General features: G+C 41.1%; 1 protein-coding gene across 2 annotated transcripts; it reads left to right on the top strand.

The window, feature by feature from the left end:
* Window positions 1-2,754: 2,754 nt before the first annotated feature.
* On the top strand, window positions 2,755-20,441 carry LOC102083256 (flocculation protein FLO11). Of its 2 annotated transcripts, none has more exons than XM_019360300.2 (5): window positions 2,755-3,004; window positions 7,470-8,145; window positions 9,593-9,754; window positions 11,738-11,942; window positions 12,365-20,441. In XM_019360300.2, exons 2-5 carry the CDS (start codon window positions 8,001-8,003, stop codon window positions 14,400-14,402), a joined length of 2,550 nt encoding a protein of 849 aa, XP_019215845.1. In that variant the 5' UTR covers window positions 2,755-3,004; window positions 7,470-8,000; the 3' UTR covers window positions 14,403-20,441. The 2 variants fall into 2 exon arrangements, with proteins under 2 accessions (XP_019215845.1, XP_025761706.1); XM_025905921.1 differs by lacking the exon at window positions 2,755-3,004 and adding an exon at window positions 3,031-3,145.
* The last annotated feature ends 355 nt before the right edge of the window (window positions 20,442-20,796 follow it).

The following is a 20,796-nucleotide window of genomic DNA, read 5'->3' as shown; positions in this document are numbered from 1 at the left end:
TCTCAGATAGACAGCAAGTGGAGAGTGTTATATGAAAAGAGGGGATGGAAGGAAGAAGAGAAGCAGAGTGATTCACAGGCAGAGCCGCGTTTATTGTTCACAGTTTTTTGTTTCCTTATGGTTCCAAGCGCATTTTGTTATGTTCTTTGCATTTTGTTATTATCTCACGACACTTGTTTAATCAGCTACCATCTCTCCTATGAACTTTTTAATGTCTACAGTCTCAGATCAGCACAGCCCTGCCCTCCAGCACTATCAGCAGCAGGAGCAGCAGAAACCCCTCAACAGCAACAGTGTACCCATCAGGTAAAACATAGGCTACGTTTGCTTTGCCTGACAACAGTGATATAGTATGATGCGGTCCCATATTAGATTCTTGATGAATGTGTGTTGTTGTTATTCAGCCTGGTTCAATGTGCCCCTTTTTAACTTTGAGCACCCGCCCCTTTAAACGTCTCTGCACGGCCCTGCCTGGCGATGACTACAACAACAACAAACCACTAATTTTGACTGTGTAACCATGCATTAATCTGTAGCAGCTGCACATACCGCAGCTGCTATATGTGCATAACAATATTTGTGTTAATCGCAACTCCGCAATATAAAAGTTAAACCCATTAATGTGAATTTGGATGGTGGATGTTTAATTTTATAGTCATGTCTGCATTCAGCATTCAATTCACTGCAAAATGTACAGCAGAGAGACTCCTTTATTGCTGAGGAGAACCCGTGCTTTAATGAATCTGATTTTTTTTTAACTCATACGTTTAATTAGGCAAATCTTAATCTGCAAAGGAATTTGTAATTATTGTTGTTGAATTAGTAAAATGCAGTAAAATACAGCATGTCTGTCTAGCAACACACATTCTAAACTAAATGAGTGAAACACAGCTGCCCTTTGGATATATTTATATTGTCTCTGACAGTTGGCTAAGGAAAAATGTCAGCATTTTAAATAAATCTAAAATCATTGTGTTCTTTAATGCACGCTATGCCTTCTGAATGAATATCATCACTGATGTCATTTCTGTGAAGCAATAAATCAGTCAAAATTTTAAAAAGTTTTAAAGATCAAACATTTTATGAAAGTTTGACCTTATTTGACCTTGAAGTCAGAGGTCCAAAGTAACGTGATATTTAAAATCCCCATATATCATTCCCTATTTGTCTACATGCTGTCAGTACAAACAATTGTTTTAAAAAGCTTCATTGTTTATAATAGAATTATAAAGTCCTTTTTCAGTTAAAGAAGAATTGTTAAAGCTCTAAGTTTTCTCGACCCTCTTAATGCATTTCTCACAATTTGGACTCATTTCTGACACAAAAAACGGTGAGAAACAGATTTTCAGGTGTGTGTCAGAGCACAAGATTCAGCGAAGAAGAAAGTTTGGCAGTAAAAGTTTCACATAAATTCACTACATTTCTTTTTTTACTCTTTTGAGAAAAGTGCGAAACCATTTAGTGTTTCTTCTTGTTGCTAGGAGCGGCAGAATCCCTCAAGGTGTTCTGATTGGCTCCCAGCCCGCCACCTTGAGCCAATCAGATACCAGTGCGTCCGTACTGAGAAACCAGGGTCCTTTTTTCTACTATACTAAGATTTATTGTTAGAACCTGTTTATTTCCTGTGAAACCTGAACGTGCCTTTGGTCTGAGGTTTTCTGTACCTGCGCGCGAGGACATGTCGACATAATTGAGTATTTGATGATGAAACACAGACACGTCCTCATCGGTGAGGTGTGTTTTTTCTCTCTCCTGGTTTCACCGACACACCGATGGGGATGTGCTGCAGCAGCTGTTGCTGGCTCGTGGCGGTAATGGCAGGGCTGTACAGGCAGGAAAAAGCGCACACGCACAACTTCCGGTTTAGTTTAATGTTTTTTACAAAATAAAACTCACAATGGGCGACGCTACAAGTGTATCGACTTTGCTGCAATGAAACTGAATAAAGGTAAAACTGTAACCACTTTCGATGACGCCACGTGAAACATTATATTTACTCTACACTCGTATTTTATATTAAAAAATAAACACATGAAACAACATGACTCTACATAGATTTATTTTTTTATATTATACTAATAACTTAAAATATACAAACATTTTAAAAAAAACATATTTCATATTTTTTAATATTTATATTTATATAGTATATAGTTTCATGTGGTACTTTAGTGTAACCGTATATCTGCATGTTAATACTGTATTTGCAGTTAATATTGTGCATATCTTTCTAAACATTTTGCTGTTCCTACTCTTCACATTAGTCTCCTCTTGTTTCAGGCTCTTGTTTAGCCAAGCCAACTTTATTTATACAGTTGGCCTGGCAAATGCTGACTAAAATGCTTGGAGTCTACACGATGTAGCCACCATGGTTTCACTCACTGGTTTTGAATCTTGAAGCCACATCATCAGCTTTTTCACTGCCAATATGGTGGTTTTAAGCAACATCTGAATAAAATTCAGATGTTGACAATTTCATTCACCATTACTGGAGCACAGACATCTTAGATGGTCTCTTAGTACAATTAACTGCACAGCAGCCTTGTTATTTGTCAGATAATTTCATTAAAATCCTCTACAAGGCATCAACAGCACAAACACAGTTTAGGTGGCGCAGGTTAACTGAAGTCAGTGGTTAAAAACTAAGTTTTCTTGATTAGTTGACTGATTTGCATTTTGTGGCACCGTTAAGAAAATACACATTAGTTCTGTTGCACTTTTTTAAAGAGGTATTTACTTTGAAAGGAACAGTGGTGACAGGGCGGAGGTGTGTGGTCTCGCGCTGTGCGTGCTTGACGTACCGCTGGCGCTGATGGCGGCGGGGCTGGCGGAGGGTCGCACTGAGGAGGGAGCGCGAGGAGGCGGGGGACCGGAGAGACTGAGAGAGGAGGCCCCGGCGGTACCCAGCACCGACACCGCGGCAGACAAACAGGAATCACACCGACTGCAGAAGCAGCCAGGCCCGTAGACTGACCCAGTGGAGGACGGGCGGACGGACTGAGCGGTACGGCTGTTTTTGTTTATGAGCTACCGGGGGATTTTACCGTTAACGGCAGCTGAGGGGGGTCCGTCTGCAGGCTGCCTGGGTCTGAATAAAACCTGCGTTCAGTCAGCGGCTCCAGGTTTCTGCGGCCATAAATAACGTGTATGTGTTTGCTACTGACGTCTCTCTGTATGGACACATATGGCCTTTATGTGTGTGCGTGTGTTGCCTTCACTGACCATCAGCCATCATGTTTACCAGGCTGCAAAGAATGTGTGTGAGTGCGTGTGCGCGCGCGCGCGCGCGCGTGTGTGTAGTACTGCAGAATGCAGTTAGAACTTGGCCCAGTAAAGAAAGTCCTGTACAGACCATCAGCTTTTCCTGTGAACTCTGCAGCATTGTGTTTGTCCACTTGTCCATCTGTCAGTGTGGGGACCACTGAGTTTTAGGTAGTGAGGACATCTACACGTACTGAGGACATTTTGGTTTTTACCTTTCTACAGGGCTCTTTTGAGGGTTTAAGTTTATTCCACACACCAAAAAAGAATCACTGTTATTGTTTGTTTTATATATTCCCCCTTTCTGTCCAGTAAACAAGAAAATCTTCATTATAAAAACACTAGAAATTCTTTCAGCTCTATGTGTTTGTATAATTTAGTCAGCAAAAAATTAATGTGACTGAAAATAAAACATGATGTTATACATGGATCATAGATAACATAAAAGATAGAAGTAGGTAGGTTCAGTGAAGTCAGCCACTGTTTGTGAGGCCTCGAGGTTAGCGTTTCTGCCGTCGTCACATCGGTTCCAAAAAACTGGTTATGGCAAGGAGAGTCAGGTCAGACTTCTATATGACCAGAAGTCGTTTTGTAACGCAAATAGCAATGCTATCGCCATCTGGTGGTCTTAAGACAGAATGCAGGTTGGATGCACTCCCACGCTGCCTTCACTTTTCTGACCTAGAAGCTTTGTCTATTGAAGCCTCAACATCAGTGTTAATTTTAAGGCTAGAATTCGCTTCACTTCAAGATAATTGTTACCAGCTAACAATAGCTAACCTCGTTAGCTTGTATAGGTGCATCACAAAGATAGATATTTGGTAATGAGTGCTAACATTCAAATAAAATTCTGCCCAAAATTCAAGCACAGCCTTCGAGTACAATTAGCAGCAGGCATATTATTTATGAGAAAATTATATTTGAAATGCTTAAAACTGCAATAAAAGTAACTCCAATTAGCTGAGGTGAAGGCTAGCAGACAGCTAGCAGCATACCATAGCAGTAGTTAGAACTAGTGCCCTTAGAACTGCATGCTTCCCAATACCGAAACAAAATTATCACCTTGCAAACTTAAAAATAAACTCTTTCATTTAAAAAGTTGTTTTTAAATACTAATGTGGTGGAAAATAATTTATTTAAAATATGAATGTTTTATTATTGTTGACAAGACATAGACTGAAACTGTAGGATGGTTGCAGAGTAATCTGCTAACACTCCGTTTAAGTTATTGTTCAGATTTAAAGTTAGCCATTGTAAACGTTTTAGCCTGTGGAACAAAGCTGATTTCTCCAGCAAAACTTCAGGATGTTGTAAATAAGGATAAAACTTCAGCTGTTTTTAATATGACTTGAAATTTACTCAACTTGAACAGATCTGGTTGCTGGGCTTTTCGGGGCTTTGCTAAATTAGAAGTTTTTCCTCCTTTTGCCATCCAAACATGATAACTGTTGATATTTTTTTGCATCTTGCCTTTTGCAAGATGCAATAAGATGCAGATGCAGTCATCGTCCCTATCGTATATTTTCAGAGCAAGCTCTATGAGTGAGTTGCACCACAGCTATTGTGGTAGCTGCACTAGTCACAGTATTACAAGTGTAGTTTTTTTGTGCCATTTGTTGAGCTCTTGTAGCCGTACATAGACACCGTTCAGTTCTGAAATGGTTCATAAGCTGCCAACATTGCTGAAGAAAAACAAGTATGATTGCATTTTAGGAACGCTCAGTCAGATTTCACGTCCCTCTTAAAATAAGAGAAGTCAATGAGTTATAGTAATGCAGTTATAAAAAGGGAAATTAGATGCATAAACCAATGCAGAGTTGGATGTTTGATAAACTTTTGAACTAAGCAGTTTTCAACACTTCTGTGCATCGGCTTTGTTTATCTTTTCTGCCATCTTGTTTATAGATGGTAGTCAAAAATATGGTAATGGTATTCGACTGGTGTATTTGTGTATTATAGAAACATGAAAATTAACTTAATTTTAAAGACATAACTGTTTGATACAGAGTATGATGTGATCAGGCTACAACCAGCTGCTGCTGAATAATCTGTTATTATTGCAGAGTCTTTATCTTACAATATAAAGCGCCTTCAGGCGACTGTTGTTTTGATTTGGTGCTATATAAATTAACTTGAATTGATTACGTATGTTATAATTTTCATTATAAAATGGTGATATGTTTGCTTTGTAATATAGTGTTACAATAAAACGCCAAAAACAAAACAAATTTCACAATCAAACCTCTTTAAAAAGGTTAATTTTTTCAGTTTACTTCTCCACCAGCTGGAGAAGAGCATTAGACACGTCTGAGAACCTGAAACTAAAGACTGTTTCAAATACACAGATTAATTTTCTTCTTATTGATTAATCAATAAACAGGTCTATACTGAAATGACTCAGAGTTAGAAGCAGCACAGTGTCTCTCACTCATTGGACGGTACAGAGGGGGATGTGAATCTTGCCAGAAATTTTCAGCTAAACATTTATTTTACATGCAAAAAAACAAAAAGCTTCCTCAGAAACTGAGCCATGAGTAAGAGAGACGTCAGGATGTCGCCAATCAAAAACAGACTTCCTGCAGACATGAAAAAAATCTTTTTCAGTTTTAAGGATTTACAAGCTCAGATAAACAAACCATGTGATGTGATTGTGCTGTCATTCCTTATTACATTGTTTATTTAACAAAAATGAAGCTAAGATGAAGACGCAGCATGTGAGAATCTAAGATCACCCCATGATTTCATAGTTTGCTGGCAAAGGTGGTTCTGATTTCCTGTATGACTTTATCAGCTCCTCACGTCGCCTCTTCTTGACGGCATTGTTTCAGCGCTCTTTAGGACTAACGGCAGCTTTTCACTTAGCCGTTTAGACTTTGACTGGGCCACTGCAGCACACTAGTTATTGTGTTTTTCAGTTGTTGTGTTGTAGATTTGCTGGTGTTATTGGGATCATTGTCCTGTTGCGTGAATTAAGATAGCCTCACATTTGACTCTAGAGTACTTCGTTATATAGGTCAGTGTTTCCCAACCTTTTGGAGCCACGGCACATATTTCACATTAGAAAAATCACATGACAGAACACCTAAACAAAAATGTCACAAAAACCATATTGATAATTTTCCCCACACACCAGGTATAGCTGAGTTGGCTCGGTTTGTCCCCAGTATACATTTTTTGCGTTCTTCTGACCACTACTCATGCTAGGGCCTTTATCTTGGTAGGAATTTTCACACACCTGTTCCGTCTTTTTCTGATTGTGCTGTCATGAAATTTAATGTTTAACATGCTAACTGAGGCCTGATGAGTCTGAGATGTTGCTCTGATTTTGTGGTGAATTTGCTGTGATGTCCGCTCCTGGTAAGATTGTCAGCTGCCTTCAGTGTTTTCCATTTCAGACAATGATGTGGAATGATGGACTTCAGATTGTTTGGAAATGTGCTCATAACCCATTTGATAGCAACAGTTGCTGCTCTAAGATTGTTGCTAATATCTTTACTCCTCGACATTGTGTTAACACACATCTGAATGCTGCAGGCCAGCAAACCACCAGAACGCCTGCTTTCAGAGAGGTGCTTACGCTTCCTGATGATGACTTTAATCAAGTGCATTTGATTATCAGCAGCTGGCTGCTGCTTAGCCCCTGAATTCCTATGGGAGCAGTAAGTGTGTACTTTTTTCACGCACTGCTTCTGCATTACGGCTAGAATTATGTTAAACAAATAACGAAACAGCTAAGAACTGGAAGATTTTTATATGTTCAGATTCATAAAAAATTAGAATAGGAACGAAGATGTACTTTCTTTTTACCATGACTGCAAAACATCAGCAGTTTGTTTTAATTGCTACTCAGTAACGTTACTCTCACGTCTCAGTGCCACTTTTACTTTCCCTCCTGACGTTTTTTAAATGTCGATCCTCTGTCCCTGCGTGTGAGCCCGTCCTTCAGAGTCGAGTCTCTGGCGGTGAATTATGTCAGCGATGGTCCTCACAAGGATGCAAACACAAACACGTGTGTGTGTGTGTGTGTGTGTGTGTGTGTGACATGGACAGAGTGGCAGCTTTGTGTCACTTGTGCTTTGACTCGCTGCGGCAATGAATATCAAACAGGCCTGTAGTAGTGTATGTGTGTGTGTGTGAGAGAGAGACACCCTGTCTTGTTTTTTATCAATTAACTATTGTTTTCTTCTTGTTTTTTCCTCTCTCTCCAGTTCAGGGCCTCCTATTGGCTGTCATCCCGTCTCCCCGCCAGCGCTCTCCTGCAGCTGCAGTACTAACAGGATTTAGTAGCTGTCACACGAGGGTGGTGTAGGTGCTGCTGTTCTGTTGCCTTTAAATTGTGCATGAGTGGTGCTAACGGATGTGGAAGCCCCTCCCTGCCCCGTCTGTCTCTCTTTGGATCCAGAAGTTCCCGCCTGGTTTCTGGTCCTTCTCGGTGATGAGCTCAGTAGTTTGCTGTCAGAGAGTCGTCGCTGAAACTGCCTGAATCTATTATTTCACCTGTGCTGAAAATGTAGATTAGCTTAATTTTGAAGCTGTTTGGACTTACTGACTGACCAGAATTTAAGAATAACAGGCTATCTGCTCTTGAAGTAAAGTTTGGCTACAAAACAGATTGCATGAAAAAATGTAGCTGGATTTGCAACCAGGATCACGCGTTTTAGCAGCTAACGCCTAGTTAGCGGCTTGCGGCGAGCAGGCAGCGGTGGCTCGGGGCTAAGTGTGCGTGAAGCAGGGGTGCTATGGAGTACCACTCCGGTGGCAGCCAGCCCCTGCTGGGCAGACCGCGGTACTGCCCGGGTGCCAGCGTTAACGGAGGATACCTGTGCGAGACAGGACACTGCTGCGGAGAGACCGGCTGCTGCACCTACTACTACGAACTCTGGTGTAAGTTCATTTATTAAGGCTCAGTGTAATGTAGCGGTGACTTAAAGTGCTGTCTCAGCATCATTTTGCAGTCCTAATTGGGTCTGTCTGTCTTATACATGCATGTATGCAGCTGTAGGAGTGCTTGTACTGAATATTAAAAAGGAAGCCTGCTTTACTTGCTAATCAGTTAGCTGATTTTTATTTATTTATTTAACAGAAAAAGAATAACAAACCACTAACAACCGCTTTATGGGCTGACTTGAATTTTTTTATAGAAAAGTATGAGCGAATTATCTCTTTAAAAACAAAGCTGTTATAATTTTAGCATTTAGGAAAACAAGTTAATTCTTTTTGTGTTCTTTTTTTTTTATCATAACTTAATTCTTCTGGATGCAAACTAGATAGCTTTTGTGTAATTTCCAACCTTTGATAACATTTTTCTGCTGCTCATCCTGGTCCGGGTAACAGGACCTGACCAAATCCCCCAGCTCTTTTCCCAATTGGACATAATCACATGATCAGATGCCTGAACTCCTCAAATGGCTCCTTTAAATGTAAAGAAGTAGAAACTCTCAGATAGCTGATCTCCTAAAGCTTCAATTTTGCTTCCTGACCTCGAGTCTGTTTACATACATGCGAGTCTGAGTGATGTGAATTTCATCACTGCATGGCAAGAGCGAGGGTCTACTTTTTTTTCTTTCTTTTTTTTTGTGACCACACGGACTCGTCTGCACACGCTCCAGACAGAAGAACAAGTATAGCAAGATTAACTACTCAGCCATGGGGTTTCCAGCTGTCTGTCTGCAGTGATGTATAGCTCTACCAGATGAAGTTCACCTCTGCTTCTTGCATTGACAGTCTCATTCTTTCTCCATTATTTCCTCACTAATGAACAAGATCTCTTAAAACTTAAACTCCTCCACTTGGGGCAGCACCTCCTCCTCGACTTGGAGGTGCCACCATCCAAGCCACGTTACACTCCACTGCAAACCACCCCAGAGTGTACTGGAGGTCACTGCATGATAAACCCAGCACAGCAGCAGAGAGGTCCTCCAAATCTCTGCTGTTGGCTGCACCTAACAAAGAGAAGATTTGGTGACAAATGGCACCCTTGATGGAGTTCAACACCCACTGATAACGAGTCTGACTTATCGCTGTGGTGGTGGTCCGAGCTCTCGGTGTACAAGAACCCACAAAACAGTTTCCTCATGTTTCACTTTTCCCAGAATGTTTGAATCTCTCTGCCAAGCTCAGTGAAGCTGCTGTAGACTCTGAGCATTTACTGCACTTAGTAAATTACTTTAATACATCCTCAGATGAACAACAACTCTTTGCATTACGTCATGTCATCATTGGTTTATTTGGTTCTGTATATAAGGACTTTTTAACTGTTTAGTCACATACATGAAGAATCTCTGATTTTCATATGATCACACTGAAATCTGTGTGTGTGTGATGTGTTCAGGGTTCTGGCTGCTGTGGACTGTCCTCATCCTGTTCAGCTGCTGCTGTGCATACCGACACCGTCGAGCCAAACTCAGAGTGCAGCAGCAGCAGAGACAGAGAGAGATCAGCCTGCTGGCCTACCATGGAGCCAACTCCTACCCCTCCTCTATGCTGGACCTCAGTAAGAAACCTGAATCTGTGTTTCCTGGATGCTTTCAGTGGCTATTTGAAAAATGAGGTGTTTAGATTAGGTTTGTTTTTTTCCTATCCGTACCTCATCACAGCAGGGCTAGAGCAAGAATCAGCCACAACTCGTCAAAACTGGACAGAAGGTTTAAAGTTAAGCTGATCCAAAATTCATCTATTGCGTCTGATTGGAGAAAAAAAAATGAACATCTCACTGTTCTTACAAATGTTTTTAAATTGCATTAAGACTTTAGCTGAGAGCCATTTTTAGTTCAGGCTTCGTTCTGAAGCTCCGAGCGCTGTTACAGAACAACAGAGGCTGGAAAACTACAAGTTTCTGGTTTTCTAGGACCTGTGGGATCTCTGTCTGTATGAGAGCCGCCTCTAAACTCCATTCACAGCATCAAGACAATGAAGCCTGTTCTTGTTTGTGACTGATGCTCGGCTGTCAAGTCAAGTGACGTGCCGCTTTTGTAATCTGTGGCTATGACGACTCAGTGGAAATTTACAGCGTGGAGGCCTTAAAGAATGGTTCCTGTGATTTTCAGAAGACATTTACCTTCTTTTCTTCTTTTTCTTCTCTTTTCTTCTAAACGTTGGAATAATTTTTTGCATGACTTAAAAGTATTCACTGGGCGCTACATATCAGCTCATTTTAATGCATATTAGGCTTCAGCTGTGTACACTCTATGTACTTTTGCTTCTTTATGTGTTTAAAAAGGTTTTCAGCACATTTCTTGAAGTGTTGTAGAGAAAAATTAAAGTTACAGTAGATCTTCATCTGATGCATCACTTCCACACATCCCATTCTTGGCCTGTGTCTGCAAAATAGCAACAAATGAATGGTTAATTTACTAAAGTCTTATTATGCAGTCAGTCATTTCCCAATATGCTGAAGTAAAAGCAGGAGTCACTCAAGCTAGGAGATGTTGGATGATGCTAACACTGTGCTAATCGAGTTAAAGTGGCATCAAAATAGAGCCAGTTCTTATTTCTTTGATTTTTATGAATTTGCCTTATGCAGCTGCTCCCTTTTGTCACAGCAGATCATCTTCCCCCATTTCATCCCATCCCTAGCATCCTCCTCTGTTACACCCACCCCATGCAGTGGGTTTGCAATAAGATCCATTAGCATGGAGCTAATGCAGCTTATTGCAAATCAAAGAATTCTAAGTGTTTACTACTTCCAGATGAATCACGCTGTCTTCATCACTTGCTCTTTCTACTGTTGGCAGAAAAAGCTCCATTAGCATATATCTTGCCTGCATAATGAGTTACATAGACCAGAGGTTTTCACAAACTTTGTGCTAAAATGCACTCCAAAGAGTAGTGCATCTGTAAATGCATCAGGTTTTGTTTCTAGAGCCTTGGCATTGAGTTGCCCACTTGTCATTATTGTAAAATTCAGATCAAGGCTACGTCATATAAATCCTTGCTGGACCACAACACCTCGATCATCTTTTAAACTCGGGTTTCGACTTTTTTTGGGTAGATCACCCAGGCGTAATTTATAATTACCCATGAGGGGATAAAAGGCGCTTTGGGAATCCAGCGTAAAATATCTATTTGTGGAGCTACTCGCTGTAGCGCCCTCCTTGGCATTGGGGGGGGGGGGGGGGGGGGGGGGGGGGGTTATTTATTTGTCAAACCATGATATATGGCATGTATAGGTATCCAAATGCATTCACATTCTGTAGGAAAAACATTGCTAATATAGGACAAGGTTTTCGAATCTACCGCCATGTTGGTTTTCACCTTTTGACATGGCTGCAGGAGAGAGCACTTTTGTTGAGTTGGGCTTTTATTAACTTCATTTTAACAAAGTTACCACTATCAACCTGCTGAGGGACTGCTTAAAATAAAGCAATCCCACTGCCTTCTAGGTGCATTACATTAAAACAAATGTGGAAAAAAACAAAAGAAAAGGGCCACTGAACAGTGTCTTTGTGCTAACCTTCCTTCCCTCTTCTGCTTGTAGGTTTCTTGGCATCCCTGAAGTTGCCTTCCTATGAGGAGGTGGCAGCTCAGCCCTCGACTCCTCCTCCTCCTTATAGCTCTGTCTTCACCACCCCTCGATACCCGCAACCTCCACGCACCGCCGACCCTCATCTGCTCTCACAGCATGGTCCCTTGCTGCACCGGCCGCACAGCGATGGGCCGTCCTCCCTCAGCTCAGACAACAGGTAACAGTTTTTTTAATCGTACAGGAAGTACTAGTGGTGATACTACTATAACTACGACCACAACAGCAAAAGTAGCAGTAATTACTGATTTGGAACCAGGCGTTTTTCCTACCTCAGCTCAAGTGTAACATCAAGTGTCACTGGTATTAATGGTACTATCACAAATAATAGCTACTCCCAGTATTTCTACTACTGCTATTGTTTAAACTACTGATAATACCGTCTCGATGGGTGCTCAATCCAGGTAAGAAAATCCCAGAAGGTTCATTCTGTTCATCAGCGTAGCATTTTCAGTACTGATAATACCATTCAAACAATTTTTTCTGTCACTGATTATTGTGTTTACCTTATGAGTTGGACTTTTGCAGCTGTAGTATATAATATTCAGGTGTTATTCAATATCTGTATAATCTTTCCTGTAGCTCCAGTTGTTCCTGTGATTCCTGCTGCCCCTCCTCTCCGTGTAGCTCCTCCCTGTCGGCACCCATTACATATGAGACTGACACTAGCCATGCCTCCACACCCAGCGAAGCCACGCCTCTCACCCTTGATGTCACCATGGAGACCATCTCTGCTGCTGCAACCTGCTTGAATTCAAACGAGGTGCGGGTTGCTTCTGAGAGGATGGTCCTTGACGTCGCTGACGTAAGCGGCGCTGGAGCTCATACAGCAGTTGCCACAAACTCATCGGTTCCCAACCAGACTGTTACTGTGGCGGTTGTTACCAGGGCAGCCTCCCCTCAGCCTCCACCCTCACCTGGTTTTCAGCTCACCCTTCCAGTCGGGACTACATCTCCCATAAAGCAGCAGCTTGACATAGCACCATCTACCCCAATAGTCAGCACCTGTAGCTCAAGCACACTCCCTAGTCCAAATGTTGTTGACACAGCACTTCCCTCCATCCAAATAATACATAGCCCAGCAATGGACACCAATACTGTCCCAAACGATACCCCAAAGATTCCCTTAATGTCAGGGCCTCCTAGCCCAACTGCTTCTGACTCTTCTATAACCATAAAATCACTGGAAACACTGAATTTAACAAGGACTTTTGATACAGTCAGTTCTCCCAATAGCCCAGCCTCAGTTCCATCCCCAGATGCTGGAAGAACTTTGTCTCCAATAGCAGGCTCTGTTACTGGTTGCCTAACTCCTGACCCAAATCTTGTACCAATTCCATCACCTACAAAGCTTACCCAGTCTCCAGGCCAAGAACCTACAAAGTTTACACAAGGTCAGGAACCACAATCACTATTTCTAAAGCTTACACAACCTCCAGATTTGGTAACTTCAGATCATATCCTGCTTCCAAATCCACAGCCTAAAGCTGGGGTAGTTGCAGATTCACCAGTTAATAGCCTTCTGTCTCCAAGGCGTGCAAATCTTGCCCTAGTCACAGATACAGCACCAACTTTACCCATCCTAACTCAGTGCCAGAACCTAGAACTATCACCTGGATCAGGTTTAGTCGAGGGTCATCCCAGCCCTGGGTCACACTTATCCCAGCATTTAGGGTCTATTGCTGTTTCAACATCTTGTCTGGATTCAACTGCAGAAACAGATCATTCAGGTCATTCTCTGGTCCCGCCTCAGTTGTCAGAGTTTGACCATATTCCTCCATTGCCTTCAAATGCCCAGGCATGTTTTAGTTCTGGTTCTTGTTCTGGATCTGAATTGCGCCCTGGTGCTAGTTCTGGGTCTGAGCCTCTGTCCACCCCTACACCACTTCTCAATTTGTCAGAACAAGTGTCCACTACGTCCTCCTGCCCAGCCATAACCATAGAGTCTGAATCTTCTTATGCTACTTGTCAGTCACCCCTTGCGACTCTCTCCCCATCTTCACCCCCATCCCTTTCTACTTCTCCTCCTCCTCCCCTAACTCTTCAAGCCCTTTCTTCCACCTCCCTTCCTGCTCCAGCCTTACTTCTGGACCCCCTTACTGCTTTGCACCAGTCTGACAAAGGTGGATCTTCCTTTGGCCATGCATCCTCCCTCTCACCATCACCTCGTGCTACTCAGTCTCCACCAAAACAGACTCTGTTTTCCCCCTGCGTGGATGTCTTTGAGCCAGGACCACCCAGTTGGGAGAATGAGGACGAGGAACAGGAGGAGAAGGACAATGACGAAGACGAAGATGAGGACATGGGAGCTGATGAGAGCCAGTATAGACACCGGCGGCTCACGGGTGACTCTGGGATCGAGGTATGCAGGTGTCGTGTAGAGGAGGAGGAGGAGGATGATGAAGAGGAGGAGGAAGAGGAGGAGGAAGGTGGCAGGAGAGGAAATGGAGGGGAGAGAGATAAAAGAAGTAGTGACTCTGATCTCCATGACAGTGTGGACTGCCCTGCAAGGGGTCAGGTGACCACAGAGGAAGGACTTACACTGTGTACTCCGACTGCCACCACAACACCAACATCTGAGGACAGTGGCGAAGTCGTCATTGTCATGGAGACAGTGTGACTGACATAAGTAGGGTCATTCGCCATCCAGACAGGGGTTCCAGACAACAAGAACTGATCGATAGTGTTTACCCTTAAATCTTTCTGTAACTGGAGAGGCTTTAGTTAAATGTGATTTTGACTGAGGATAAAGTAGGTCCCATTAATAGGCATGCACAATTTTTAGATGGCTGACTTGAGAGTTTCTTAAAATGAGTTGGAATCATAAGGAGTCCTTGTGCCAAGTTTTGACATATCCAGGTACAAGAGCAGTTTTCACTCAAATACCATGCAATGTTGGAAAAGTTTTAGAACTACCACACTGCAGAGCTGTTGTCAACTAGGTGGAAATGTCACAAAAATCTGAGCCCCATCTCCCTAATTTTATCTCATTTAGATGGTGCTGCAAAAACGGCCTCTAAAATATCTACCCATCCATTATTACTTCATGTTGGAGAGTTGCCTATTTATGAAGAAAATCTAAATCTCTAACAAAGATTATGGAGCATTATCTGAAGCACCCAATCGTAAAGGGTCTGCACATCCATTAAGTGGCGTTCACAGTTACAGGAAAGTCTTTGTAATGTGGGAACTAAACCCTAAAATCAAATCTGAGCATTGGCATCAAGGGCAAAAAAAACTGCCATAAAACTTGAAACTAACAAAAATATAGTTTTCTTTATTCAAAACATTAGGGTTACAGTTAGATTTAACCTTAACTCTGACTGTAGGATCATCTTGAGGTTGACGTTTTCAGTTCCAACGTGATTTTAACTCATGTACATTGGAGGCTTTCACAACAGATGGAGTAATTTGTTAGCCAGCAACCACAATTGTAAACACAAAGTCATTGACGACATTATTAGTTTCCATTAAACAAATAACCATCTCAGTCATGCAGTGTTTGGTTGTGACAGCAGATGGAAATGCCATTAAATATCTACAAAACATGTGCTGCATGCAGTCATCATACACTCGATGATAATTGCTAATAATTTTGGTTTCCACTTCAAGTTCAGTTTCTTTCACTAACCATGTTTGCACAGTCAGTTGCATGAAGGCAAACAGTCAGGGGTTGGATTTGGGTAATTTTACTTGCAAAACCACAAAATCACTAGCTTTTAGGCTAATTTTTTTTTGTCAGCCTAAGTTTTGGTGCATTTGTAGACCAATGACTCATGGGCAGAAGAAGTCTTGATACAGACTTCTGTTGGCTACACCAGAAACCTTAAAAAGTGGTTGTTTCCCCCAAATTCAGCAGACTAGCAGATTGATGCTGTTTTAGTGATGCAGAGGATTTGAATGCTCAGAGAGAAACTCAGCCGATCCGATGACTGTCACAATTTGTCATTAATACTGAATTAAGACTGCACAGATTGTCGCTGTAGATTGCATCACACCCCTCACAGAAATGATGTTGTCCACGGTTAATTAAAAAAATAAGGAACTTTAAATAGTTGGACATGTAGCCAGAGATGCCTCGCTCGTCTTGGGTGATGACGTAGGTTTGGCAATGTGCTGGGGACAAATTGGCTGCTTTGGAATTGAAGAGAGGCTGATGTAGGCGGATGATTCACGCTGACTGACAGCGGGAAGGCTGATTCATTCATTAAGGGGACGATTTTGATGAAGAAGTCTGTCAGAAGGGTAGAATTAGGTGGGTCGCTTTTTTTATTTTTCATTTACTTTTTTCTGTTGATGTTTTTTTTTTCTTGCGATCCTGATTGTGTGTAGAAGATTTTCAGGGTGGACAGGATCGGCAGGCTTCCTGTGCGTCGGCCATTCAGCAGAGAAAAGCTCTTACATAAATAAACGCAAACAATGGGTACTTTTAGAGAGAAACAAAGCGCCAAACACAGCAGAGACGAAACACGTCATGGTTCCCTGCTTGCCTTCTTTGCGTCTTTCACTGAGTTTGAGGTCAGATGAAACAATACATGTAAACAGTAGCATCTTGCTTTACGCTTCATGCACCTCTTGTTCATAGACAACTCTCCTTTGTCCTGATAAAATGGGATCAAGTAAATGTATTCCAATCAAAGTTTTGCCAGTAAGTCAAGATATTTTAAGGCCTTAGAAATGATGCCCCACAATCTGGCTAGAACTGTGATTTATTTTTTTGGCAGCGGTTGGTACCGATTAACGTTTCGTACACTCTTCAACGTGTCAATATTGATATTTTGTGACAAAAAGACTTGAAGGTAGAGTATATTTTGTCAGTGACACAGAATAATGTTTGTATAGTAACAGCTAATGTGTTTAAAGTCACCTTAGAGTGTGAAATTAGTGAAAAGCAATATTTTTCAGCAAGAGTCTGTGTGTAAATAGCCAGAGAGAGACCTGCAGAATAACCATCTCTGAAAGGCTTCATAGTAAGAATGCATCATCATTGATTGTAAAATCCGTAAGGCTTGGATTTCTACTGTGGTTCAAGCAAATTCTGCCTACCTTTGTCTGTGTTTTCTTTTCTTTTTAAAAGTGTGGAGGATTTTCACCTGACAGCAGTAGAATAATTGTGCAGTTTTAAGGACACAAGTAATTTCCAACGCGCTTGATGGAAGTGCGCCATCACACATTTGTGAGACTCTGTGTGTCGGTGTATAACATCAAGTCGAATGCATACAATTCAAAAATGTATACTGTCACTTTGTTATCTTGTGTTGTAGCATTGTAGCGCATGGATTCTTAAAACTGAACTGGTTGGAGCACAAAGGGTGAGATGCCTTCATATCTGCTCCCACAAAGTGCACTTGTTTTTGCAGCCTGTTAATGTAAGCTGCGTTTGAAAGTTTTCACAGATGTGCGTTAAATTTGCAGTGTGTTGGAAAGTGTGTTGACTCCAATAAGAGAAATAGTGCACAGTGGTGTTATCGGATCATACTGGCAGGTGAATGCTTAAACCAGAACTCTTAAAGGTTGGAAAGTTTAACTGTTGCCTAAAAAAGCAAAGACATGGGAACGATCAGGTCCCCATGGTGCAGGGTTCACCTGGTGATATGTTAACTCAACCTTATCAAATGGACAGACACTGAGTCTCCTGGACTGATCCTTAAATCCTGTGTCCATGCTGCATTACAACATGTATTTCATGTACTTCATGTACAACTTTCTTGACAGAGGTGTCCATACGGATACCTCTCAGAATAGACAACGCTGTCATGGACAGAAGCAGTGTCCCACCATATAAAGGACATGACGAAGCAGACTGTTTTGGTAGCCAACGTACAAAAGACTGGATTAATACTTGGATCAGTGTGCATATATCTGGTTTTGAACCTGGACTTATGTGAGTCTGAACGGATTCATCTTATGGATTGAGATCAAAGAGTTTGCCATGGCTGACGGACCTCCATAAAGTTCAAGGATGACAACAAGCCGTTGATGTTGTGGTAAATGTTGTAACTGGTGGTGTTTGTTTTTTTGTTTTGTTTAATAATTTTGTTTTGTTTTGAGGTTTTTTGTATACCTGAACTAATAAGGTTATATATCTCCATGGTTACTGAGTGCTATTTCTACTTGACAACTGTTACTACTTAGCATTAGCTAGAGCTGTTCCTGCTCTGTGTGTGTGTGTGTGTGTGTGTTTGACTGGAATGACTGGAGAAATGTTGTCTGAAATCTGTCTGCAAGACCGGGTTCCCAAAGCTGTGGAACTCTTTGATCTGCCTTACAATTCCTTCAGTCTTAGTCACACAGGCCAAGAGACCACTTTGTGAACCTTGGTAGGGTCCAGTCAGTATGTAAAAAATATGTATTCCCAACCAGATGTTGAATATTTGCTGGAGGTAACTCATTGAAATTGATTGCAAACAGAGTGCTGCAACAGAAATCTCCTTGTGATGTCTTTGATTGTTAGCAGATTGCAGCAGTTTCATGTAGTTTATACTGAAGATGCAGACTTGTTTGCAAACAGTTGCAAACTACTCACTGAATGGTTCTGAAGGTCTGAAGAGTGCAACACAGGGAAACACAGGGCTGAAATAGAAACCATTGAAACCATCATGTTTGAAAAGGCGTAACTTTTACTTTGGAGGGAAACAATCTTATTCTATTTTATGTTGCACTTTTCATTTTCAAAGCTACTCAGTGATAAGTCTTTGCAGATAATTCTGCGTCTTACATGTAGACTACAGGCAACCACTGCAATCTCCTAGCAAACAAAGCAAAGGCAAGAAGGTTTTAGACTGAACATCATCTCCATCTTGTGACTTATTTTACCAAGCAACATCAAGCAACCACCTGGCAACCGTTCGGGGAATGCACATTTTTCCCTGGTAATTAGTGGTTACCAGAAGTCACTTGCCGTTGTTAAGCCACTTGCAACCAGTTGGGGAATGCTAAATATTTCCTTGCAACCTGGAGTTGCCAGTCAGTGTCAACGAGTCTCTAGAGCTGTGTGATTGTGACTACAGAGCTGTGACATGTTGACCATCACGAGTTTTTACTGAAGCTCTTGGAAGCCAACATGGTAACTGTCCCCTTTGGCATTTTGGGGATAAAATCTTCGACCATTGTACCCAGTCTCCCTGAACGTGAGGCTAATTTTAGAGCTGAATAACTTTTGGAAACCCCAGTCTCTGTCTTTTTGTTAGAGTTAAACCAGGACTTATAATTTTGATCAGATGTTAACAAGTGTTCTCTTGCACTGAAAAGTTTTACATTCACTAGCACATTGACAGGTTTTGCATCGACAGGTCACATGTTTGTAGTGTCACAATACGTTATTTCAAAGTTTTAGCTCAAACAGAGTCAAAAAGTATCCATGTAAAAGCATTTATGTTCCTGTTTTTCTCTTGACTCCACACATTTGAAGTAGTGTAACCATTAAAGGGAACTGATCACCTACCCAGCCCATTGGCTAACCACTGAAATGGTTTTCTTCTTAGACCATTTTATAAAAGACTACCATAGTTGTTGTAACATTACTCTGTGGTTCCTTATCTTAAAGGCCGTGCCATCTTGTTATTTTAGCTCATCTGGCCAAAGGATTGTTGAACTTATACCATGTTGAGGCATCTGCCATCTATTAATAGTTCACAAGAATCTCTGCTCTTCCTGAAGTATTTGTGAAGTTTTAGTGGAACTTGCACAAAATGATCAACTAATGTGTCTTCACCTAAACTGTACTTAAGGTCAAGGTCAGTTTGTTATTTTAAAGGTAATAAGCAGTGAATTGTGATGGACTGTAAGCCAGATGAGCTGTTGCGTCATTGACATTCTGGCTGAAGTCAGAAGATACCAGGTTTATTTAACTTCTGGAGAAAGACGCATGCTTTTTGGATGATTAAGTGAAGGTTGTGGGCGAATGTTGCAAGTTAAACTCTGTATTCTCATCATAACTTCTCATCAGAGTTGCTAATGGGTGGGGGCTATAAATGGAAGTTCATCCTGAGATGCATGAGCAGGAGCTATTTGGAGGCAATGAATCATGTTTTAATTTTTGGGGTGACCTGTTCTCTTTATGTAAAACTGCCTACTTTGATTCCTAACAAAAGACTAAATTCTGAACTAAAGTCTGATGACCAAATAATTGGTCATGGTCCTGGTACAGTCAGTATTGGGTTATGCAGAGTCTGTACCATGTTATTATTATCTTACCCTGTGAAACAAACACTGATTTAACATGACTAGAGTCAGTTTAGATTTGGAATGACCAAATTTCTCTATTTTTGGCTCTTTGATCAATTTTCACTTTTTAGACGACACGACTGTAAGCAGCTTCACCTGTGGTGTATGACAAAAATATTTAATTTTCTGAAAATGTTGTTGTTCCTTCTATCGTAGGGATCCATCCCTCTGTCTAAAGGATGTTATGCTCTTCTCGTAATCTCTTCTGTCCTTCCTGTATGCATGAGGTTTGTCGGCGATGTCGAAAGAAGCACTGAAGAGATTAGTTGTTAAAACCCATTAATATTACAATGACAACGGAGCTAATTAGTAGTAATACTAAATTAATAGCTAGTGTGTATGTATGAGTGTATGTGTGTGATCCAACTAAACCAGCCTGTTCTAAAAGTGTGTGAAAATATACTGAATAAACTGTCAAATCTAAAAAAAAAAACTGTGCCTTTCTGTTCTTTCTGTAGTAGAACCACATTTCATCCATATAGGACAGAAAATGAAGAAGCGCTACAGCCACGCTGAAGATTAATCATCATTTATTCATTTGAAATTATGATAATGACAGATTGTATTTTGTAACTATTACAAATAATAATTGAATAAGTAAGAAAATAATCACGTAGTCATTAATACTAAAGTAAAAAAAAAGTGAAAATTTAAAGGTATTAGCAGCTTGAAGCTGTAGGGAAGGTTACACCATTACACTAACATTTCTAAGGATTTACAGTGTTCTTGTACATTTTTTACTTTTATTTAAAGAAGAAATCATTATGTGGTGTCATAGTGTAATAGTA

This window comes from Oreochromis niloticus, linkage group LG3 (assembly GCF_001858045.2).
Source record: "Oreochromis niloticus isolate F11D_XX linkage group LG3, O_niloticus_UMD_NMBU, whole genome shotgun sequence".
Taxonomy (NCBI): Eukaryota; Metazoa; Chordata; class Actinopteri; order Cichliformes; family Cichlidae; genus Oreochromis; species Oreochromis niloticus.
This window is presented reverse-complemented; position numbering and strand designations above follow the sequence as displayed.

Coding starts and splice junctions, on each gene's coding strand:
- LOC102083256 (XM_019360300.2), top strand. CDS start 8,001: ATGGAGTACCACTCCGGTGGCAGCCAGCCCCTGCTGGGCAGACCGCGG. Junction 8,146..9,592: donor CTACTACTACGAACTCTGGT/GTAAGTTCATTT, acceptor TGATGTGTTCAG/GGTTCTGGCTGCTGTGGACT. Junction 11,943..12,364: donor TCCCTCAGCTCAGACAACAG/GTAACAGTTTTT, acceptor TCTTTCCTGTAG/CTCCAGTTGTTCCTGTGATT.